Raw genomic sequence first — 9,445 nt, 5'->3', positions numbered from 1 at the left:
CTGGAGTTCCACGACGTCCGCGACGCTTGCGCCGAGTTCCTGGAGAAGAACCTGCACCCCTCCAACTGCCTGGGCATGATGCTGCTGTCCGAGGCGCACCAGTGCCGCCGCCTGCACGACCTCGCGTGGCGCATGTGCCTGGCCAACTTCGGCGCGCTGGCGCTCGCCGACGACTTCCTGTCGCTGCCGTGCGACAAGCTGGCCGAGCTGGTCTCCAGCGAGGAGCTGGACGTGGAGGACGAGCGCGTGGCCTACGAGGCGGCCAGGCGCTGGGTGGGCCACGACCCCGCGGTCCGGGCGGCCCACCTGCCCCGCCTGCTGGCGGGCCTGCGGCTCGCCATGCTGCCGCTGGTCTACCTCGCCGAGGTCGCCGGCGACGAGCTGATCCGCGGGCAGGCGCGCAGCCGCGAGATGGTGGAGGAGGCCATGGGCTGCAAGCTGAAGATCCTGAGGAACGACGGCGTCGTGACCAGCCCCTGCGCCAGGCCCCGCAAGTCGGGCCACGCGCTGCTGCTGCTCGCCGGGCAGACGTTCATGTGCGACAAGATCTACCTGGTGGACCTCAAGGCGCAGCAGATCCTGCCCAAGGCCGACCTGCCGAGTCCCCGCAAGGAGTTCAGCGCGTGCGCCGTCGGCTGCAAGGTCTACGTCATGGGCGGCCGCGGCTCGGAGAACGGCGTGTCCAAGGTGAGGGCTGCCCGCTGGCCGGGGGCGGGGGGCGGGGGGCCGGGGCGGGGGGCGGGGGCGGGGGGCGGGGGCGGGGGGTGGGGGGCGGGGGGGTGGGGGCGGGGGGCTGGGGTGGTCAACTCTGAACTGAACCGGTTTTATTTCACGTTACCAGATGTTGTGTAGCGCCGAGATTGTCTCCCGAACGGAATGAGAACGCGATGCCAGTCCCACGCAGGCTCCATCAGCGGCCCGCAGCACAGTTCTAAACCACGTCCTGTCCTGTCCCCCCCTCCCTTCCCTCCATCCCCCCTCTCCTCCCTCTCCTCCCTCCCTCACTCTCCTCCCTCTCCTCCCTCTCCTCCCTCTCTTCCCTCTCCTCCCTCTCCTGTGTGTTTCTGTCTATCTCTCTGTGTTTTCTCTCTCAGTGTGTCTCTGTGTCTCCTCTCTGTGTCACTCTATGTCTCTCTCTATGTCTGTCTCTCTGTGTGTCTTTCTTTGTCTGTCTCTCTCTCTCTGTCTCGCTAGCGCGGTGCCACCACCACCACCGCCGCCAGCAGCAGCAGCAACGCTTGACCCCACTCCACCCGGAGCTCGACACGTGCCGCCCCGTCGTGCCGGTGTGGGCGCGTGGTGGTGGTGGTGGTTGGGGGTGTTGGTGGTGGTGGTGGTTGGGGGTGTTGGTGGTGGTGGTGGTTGGGGGTGTTGGTGGTGGTGGTGGTTGGGGGTGTTGGTGGTGGTGGTGGTTGGGGGTGTTGGTGGTGGTGGTGGTTGGGGGTGTTGGTGGTGGTGGTGGTTGGGGGTGTTGGTGGTGGTGGTGGTTGGGGGTGGCCGATTGATGCCATCCAAGGCACAGAAACGGAATCTCCACTCGTGGCCAGAGGCAGCTCCCACTCTGTGTTGGGCCAGGGGGAGCGGGGGGAGGTTGGGGAGCCGGGGTGAGCGGGGGGGTAGCCGGGGGACGATGGTGACGATGGTGACGATGGTGACGATGATATAATCATTTTGATCTCTCCATCATCCCCACTGCTGCGTGGCTCACGCGGAGCAGCAGCTCGGCGTGTGTGTGTGTGCGTGTGTGTGCGTGCGTGTGTGTGTGCGTGCTTGTGTGCATGTGTGTGCGTGCGTGTGTGTGTGCGTGCTTGTGTGCGTGTGTGTGTGTGCGTGTGTTTGTTAGCGCGCTGCGCTATGAATCTGGCGACCCGGGTTCGATTCCCGCTCACGGCCAACACCAGTGACGATTATCTGAACCGGTCCTGGGCCTCCCCTAGGTCGACTCAGCCTTAAATGAGTACCTGGTGCGGTGTGTAAACATCGCCACTAGGGAGACAAAGGCGGTCGGGCGTGGTGCTGGCCACCCACCCCCTCGTGTACCGTTCCGGCCTTCATAGGTGCTCGCTAACAGCACTTGCCCCTACAGTCTGTTCAGGCTATACGGGGGATCTTTGTGTGCGTGTGTGTGCTCGTGTGTGTGCGTGCGTGCGTGCTTGTGTGCGTGTGTGTGCGTGTGTGTGCGCGTGTGTGAGCGTGTGTGTGCGTGCGTGTGTGTGTGCGTGCGTGCTTGTGTGTGTGTGTGCGTGTGTGCGTGTGTGCATGTGTGTGTGTGCGTGTGTGTGTGCTCGTGTGTGTGCGTGCGTGTGTGCGTGCTTGTGTGCGTGTGTGTGCGTGTGTGTGCGCGTGTGTGAGCGTGTGTGTGCGTGTGTGTGTGTGTGCGCGTGCGTGTGTGTTTGTGTGTGTGTGCGTGCGTGTGTGTGCGCGTGTGTGTGCGCGTGTGCTCGTGTGTGTGTGTGCGTGCGTGCGTGCGTGTGTGCGTGTGTGCGCGTGTGCGTGTGTGCGTGTGTGTGCGTGTGTGTGCGCGTGTGTGTGCGTGTGCGTGTGTGTGCGCGTGTGTGAGCGTGTGTGTGTGATCGTGTGTGTGTGTGTGCGCGCTCGCCCAACGGGGGTTGGTGCGCCGCCCTCTGAAATCGACGTCCCGAGTTCGATTTTCCCGGGTCCCCTGGTTGCCGAGGTGTCATTCGTGGTTGCCAGGTCGCTTTTTTAAAAATCCCTCAGCGGGCTTTGCCTGGTAGGATGTGGAAAAAAATCCCTCAGCGGGCTTTGCCTGGTAGGATGTGGATGGTTTGGTGTTGTATTCGTCATGTGTCTGGGTGATTCGTTTATCTCTCTTGCACCACGCACTCCTTGCATGTTTTTGTATCGTTGTAATGTTCTGACCCCGTGCCCCCCTTCCTGGACATCTGTTAAAATGAACAAACTCGTTAATTTGTATTTTATTTTTTATTTTAAACAACGGTTTCATTAACAACTTCGTTTAACTCGCGGTCTTTGAGAAGTGCGTCAATGGCGCCCGAGACGCCGCGTGGCGCCGGCTTTGTGTGCGAGGCGTCCACACAAAATGTGAATTGCTTTAAAGTAGCAAATTCATTGATTTAATCGATGCCGATTTTGATCCAGGCACGCATTGTCACGGGATCTGAGTCCGTGTGCAAAATGTGGAATTGATTGGACAACGGGAAGTGGACGATGTTTTGACCCAGACACACAGAGGACTCAAGATGAAGTAAAAGCGTTGTAAGAAAGAGCTTCATAGCTCATCGGATTCCCCCCCCACCGCCCCGCAGGACGTGTGGGTGTACGACACGGTGCACGACGAGTGGTCCAAGGCGGCGCCCATGCTCATCGCTCGCTTCGGCCACGGCTCTGCCGAGTTGGAGCACTGCCTCTACGCCGTGGGCGGCCACACGTCCACCGCCGGCGTCTACCCGGCGTCGCCCTCCGTCTCCCTCAAGCAGGTGCCGTGAGGCCGCCACTGCTGCTGCGATCGCTCGCTCGCTCGCTCGCCCGGCCGCTCGCTCGCCTGGCTTTGACTCTCTCCCTCGAACCTCTCACTCACTCACTCACGCAACGCTGTCATGCGCTCGTGCACCCAGTCACACTCTCACGCACCCACTCATCCACCCACTCACACACCCAATCATCCACCCAATCATCCACCCTCCAACTCATCCACCCACTCATCCTCCCATCCACCCTCCAACTCATGAATCTACTCATCCACCCACTCATCCACCCACTCACCGATCCACTCACTCTCATCCATCCACCCACTCACACACTCATTCACCCACCCACTCTCACCCACCCACCAACTCATCCACCCACTCACACTCTCATCCACCCACTCATGCACCCACTCATCCACCCACTCACCGACCCACTCACTCTCATCCATCCATCCACCCACTCACACACTCATTCACCCACTCACTCACTAACCCACTCACACACTCATTCACCCACCCACCAACTCGCCCACCCACTCTCACCCACCAGCTTGCCTACCTTCTGACCTTCCGTGCTCTCACCCTCTCGCTCGCCCTGGCGTCCACCCTCTCGCCCGCCCTGTTGACCCGCTCTCCCACTCTTCTACCCTGTCGGGGGGCTGCTCGTACACCCCCCCCCCCCGGTCACCGCGTTCCCACCAGGTTGTCAGGGTGGCGGTGGTGGGTGGTGGCGGCAGTTGTGGTGGGTTGCGGTGGTGGTGGTGGCGGTGGTGGTTGTGGTGGTGGCGGTGGTGGTTGTGGTGGTGGCGTTGGTGGTGGTGGCCTATTTTTGGAACTATCCATGACCACTTTGTTTCTGGTGGGAGTCGTCAAACCGCCACAGGAAGCCACGCGCACACACACCTGTGCACACACGAGCACGCACACACGCACACGCACACACACGCACACACACGCGCTCACACACACGCACACACACGCGCTCACACACGCGCACATACACCTGGGCACACACGAGCACGCACGCACGCACACACACACACACCTGGGCACACATGCGCACACGCGCACACACGCACGCACACGCACACACACCTGAGCACACACGCCCGCACACACGCACACACACATGCACACACACATGCACGGGCACACGAGGGCACACACACACACTCGCACACACACATGCACGGGCACACGAGGGCACACACACCTGGGCACACACGCACACACACTTGCACACACACACACTCGCACACAGACACCCACGCACACATACAAAGATCCAAAGAGCCCCCATATAGCCTTAACAGACTGTAGGGGCAAGTGCTGTTAGCGAGCACCTATTAAGGCCGGCACGGCACACGAGGGGGTGGGTGGCCAACACCACGCCCGGCCGCCTTTGTCTCCCTAGCGGCGATGTTTTCACATCGCACCAGGTACTCATTTGAGGCTGAGTCGACCTAGGAGAGGCCCAGGACCGGTTTAGATAATCATCACTGGGTGTTGGCCCTGAGCGGGAATCGAACCCGGGTCGCCGGGTTCATAGCACAGCGTAGCGCTAACCGCTACACCACCGATCCAGATACACGCACACACACGCACACGCACACACACACCTGGGCACACACGCACGCACATACACTCGCACACACACACCTGGGCACACGAGCACACACACACCTGGGCACACGAGCACACACACGCACGCACGTACAGACACGCACACACACATGCACGCACGTGCAGACACGCACACACACTCGCACACGCACGCACACACACTCGAACACACACATGCACACACACCTGGGCACACGAGCACACACACACCTGGGCACACACACCTGGGCACACGAGCACACACACACACGCACGTGCAGACACGCACACACACTCGCACACGCACACACACTCGAACACACACATATGCACCTGGGCACACGCGCACGGGCACACAAACACACGCACGTGCAGACACGCACACACACACACGCACGTGCTACTTTCTCGCAGGGATCCAAACAAAGCGGTGGTTTATTATATATATAATTATATATATACTAGCTGTACTACCCGGCTTCGCCCGGGACTTGTATCCACCACGGCCGGCCGCCTTTGTCTCCCCAGTGGCGATGTTAATACGCTACAGCAGTTACTCGTTTGAGGCAGAGTCGACCTAGGGGAGGTTCAAATAATCGTCACCGGTGGTGGTCGTGAGCGGGAATGGAACTGGGTTCGCCGGGTAGGTAGAGCAGCGTAGCGTTAAGCACTACACCCACCGCTCCTCACACACCACACACGCACAGACACACACACAGACACACACACAGACACACGCAGACACACACAGACAGACAGACACACACACACAGACAGCACGCTAACCACTACACTACCGCTCCCCACACACCACACACGCACACACACAGACACACACACAGACACACACACAGACACACACACACAGACACACACACACAGACACAGGCAGCACGCTAAGCACTACACTACCGTTCCCCCTACACAACACACGCGCGCGCGTCCATAGGTACACATACACGCGCTTGCTGCAGACACACACGACTTTCAGGGTGCGTACGGCAGTAAACGACTGAAATAATAAAGCGGCAATGCTGCGCAAGGAACTCCTTAGACCTGCAACACATTTGTGTAATGCGAGCGTAAACACACAAACACATACAAACACATACACAATACACACACACATACATGCAGACACACAGACAGACACATAACACACATACATACACACACATACATACACAGAAACACATACACACACATACATAGACACACACATACATACACACAAACACATGCACACACGTACATACATACATACAGACACGCAGACATACACATTAAGACATAGAAAAAAACCCACATACATGCACACACACACAAACACATACACACACATACATACACACATACATACAGACACACAGACATACACATAAACACATACACACATATGTATGACCCGGCTTCGCCCGGGACTTGGATCCACGATGCCCGGCCGCCTTTGTCTCCCCAGTGACGATGTTCACACACGACAGCAGTTACGCGTTTGAGGCTGAGTGGACCTAGGGGAGGGCCAGGTCCGTTTCAAATAATCGTCAGCGGTGGTGGGCGTGAGTTGGAATGGAACTGGGGTCGCTCAAGCAGCTTAATGACTATTTGTACAAAGAACATATAAAGAATCGATTATAATAACCAGGCTACAGTCCACATTATAGACTGCCAGTACACGCAGTCAGCTTCATAAGCAGGCTAGAGTGTACATGATAGAGTGGCAGTACGCTCACCGAGCTTAATAAGCAGGCTACAGTCTACATGATAGACTGGCAGTACGCTCACCCAGCTTAATGACTATTTGTACAGTGAACATTAAAGTAATCGATTGTTGGCGCGTTGGGTTTAAAAGTAATATTAATTGCACACATTGTGGTGGGGGTGGAGTGAAGAGTAGGAAAAACTTTGATGAATTTACCTCAGAGTGGCGTGGTGGGTGTCGAGGCCTAGTAGCGTGCAGAGCCTGCGGCCTCGCCTAAATTGCCCACCCGGCAGAGGCAGGGTATGGGTGGCGTGCCTTCCCCCCCCCCTCAGCGCTCCAACAATACTGTGTAATGGCTATTATTTAATTATTTACGGAGCCTATGAAAGTGGCGAAGGCGTGGCTAGCCGTTGGCAGGGGCAACCGCCGTCCAATGAAACTGCAGCCCTTGGCGAAGGCGTGGCTAGCCGTTGCCAGGTCCAATGAAAGCGGCGAAGGCGTCGCTATCCGTTGCCAGGGGCAACCGCCGTCCAATGAAAGTGCGTATGGTCCGAAATCCACACACACACACACAGACGGACAGACAGACATGCACGATTTTATATATATAGATAATTATTTTGCTGTTATCGCCATCATCCGTGGTCTATCCACTGCTGGATGTGGGCCTTCTCCAAGGCCGCCACTGTCTAAAGCAATCCTGTGATGGCGACAATCTCACCTGGCGTCTACTCAGCGTGGAAGTAAATAACTATACACGCGACACACGACACACGTCAACAACAACAATAACGACAGCAACTCGGTATGACTCAGCCTGGCCCGCCGTGGCCGCTGCACCGCTGCCCGACGCTGTGAGCACGGCGTTCACTTCGCCTGCCGCCCGTGCGGGTAGCAATCACCGTGTGAGTAGCAATCACCGTGTGAGTAGCAATCACCGTGTGAGTAGCAATCACTGTGTGAGTAGCAATCACCGTGTGAGTAGCAATCACCGTGTGAGTAGCAATCACCGTGTGAGTAGCAATCACCGTGTGAGTAGCAATCACCGTGCGAGTAGCAATCACCGTGCGAGTAGCAATCACCGTGTGAGTAGCAATCACCGTGCGAGTAGCAATCACCGTGCGAGTAGCAATCACCGTGTGAGTAGCAATCACCGTGTGAGTAGCAATCACCGTGTGAGTAGCAATCACCGTGTGAGTAGCAATCACCGTGTGGGTAGCAATCACCGTGCGGGTAGCAATCACCGTGCGGGTAGCAATCACCGTGTGAGTAGCAATCACCGTGTGAGTAGCAACCACCGTGTGAGTAGCAATCACCGTGCGAGTAGCAATCACCGTGCGGGTAGCAATCACCGTGCGAGTAGCAATCACCGTGTGAGTAGCAATCACCGTGTGAGTAGCAATCACCGTGTGAGTAGCAACCACCGTGCGAGTAGCAATCACCGTGCGAGTAGCAATCACCGTGCGGGTAGCAATCACCGTGTGAGTAGCAATCACTGTGCGAGTAGCAATCACCGTGCGGGTAGCAATCACCGTGCGAGTAGCAACCACCGTGTGAGTAGCAATCACCGTGTGAGTAGCAATCACCGTGTGAGTAGCAATCACCGTGTGAGTAGCAACCACCGTGTGAGTAGCAATCACCGTGCGAGTAGCAATCACCGTGCGAGTAGCAATCACCGTGCGAGTAGCAATCACCGTGCGGGTAGCAATCACCGTGCGAGTAGCAACCACCGTGCGAGTAGCAACCACCGTGTGAGTAGCAATCACCGTGCGAGTAGCAATCACCGTGTGAGTAGCAATCACCGTGTGAGTAGCAACCACCGTGTGAGTAGCAATCACCGTGCGAGTAGCAATCACCGTGCGAGTAGCAATCACCGTGTGAGTAGCAATCACCGTGTGAGTAGCAACCACCGTGTGAGTAGCAATCACCGTGCGAGTAGCAATCACCGTGTGGGTAGCAATCACCATGCGAGTAGCAATCACCGTGCGAGTAGCAATCACCGTGTGAGTAGCAATCACCGTGTGAGTAGCAACCACCGTGTGAGTAGCAATCACCGTGCGAGTAGCAATCATCGTGCGGGTAGCAATCACCGTGTGAGTAGCAATCACCGTGTGAGTAGCAATCACCGTGTGAGTAGCAATCACCGTGTGAGTAGCAATCACCGTGCGAGTAGCAATCACCGTGCGAGTAGCAATCACCGTGCGGGTAGCAATCACCGTGTGAGTAGCAATCACCGTGTGAGTAGCAATCACCGTGTGAGTAGCAATCACCGTGTGAGTAGCAATCACCGTGCGAGTAGCAATCACCGTGCGGGTAGCAATCACCGTGTGAGTAGCAATCATCGTGCGGGGCGCTATCACCGTGTGAGTAGCAATCACCGTGCGGGCGTTTCCTCCACGTTACAAGGGGGGGGGCATAGTCCGAAGCCTCTGCCCAGCTGCTGCCGCTTACGAACACAAAGGTTAGCGGGCGCGGCACGGTGCCCCCCACCGCCACCGGCCCTGCGGTGTTTCCGCACATTCCTCCGCTCGGTAGAAACCGCCCCTCCCCCCCCCGGGCTCCACACCGGAGCTGTCACAAGACGAACAGACTCCAAATATGCAGCAGCGGCGTCCGTCAGGGTCGGGATCGAACCCACGACCTCCTGCGTACCAGGCGAGGTCGTTAACTATTCAACTTTTATTTTAGCAGGTAA

The 9,445-nt window shown here is 57.7% G+C and overlaps 1 protein-coding gene across 1 annotated transcript in view; it reads left to right on the top strand.

Moving 5' to 3' along the window:
• Window positions 1-9,445, top strand: part of LOC133341698 (ectoderm-neural cortex protein 1-like) — a 98,952-nt gene that overhangs the window by 84,397 nt on the left and 5,110 nt on the right. Inside the window, exons 12-13 of the mRNA XM_061550366.1 lie at window positions 7-687; window positions 3,288-3,458. Of these exons, the coding sequence (XP_061406350.1) occupies window positions 7-687; window positions 3,288-3,458 (852 nt within the window). The remainder of the gene's footprint in view (window positions 1-6; window positions 688-3,287; window positions 3,459-9,445) is intronic.

This window comes from Lethenteron reissneri, chromosome 1 (genome assembly GCF_015708825.2).
Source record: "Lethenteron reissneri isolate LAM-NWPU_2019-01 chromosome 1, ASM1570882v1, whole genome shotgun sequence".
Lineage (NCBI taxonomy): Eukaryota > Metazoa > Chordata > Hyperoartia > Petromyzontiformes > Petromyzontidae > Lethenteron > Lethenteron reissneri.
The sequence above is the reverse complement of the archived record's forward strand: the minus strand, read 5'-3'. Positions and strand labels throughout refer to the sequence as shown.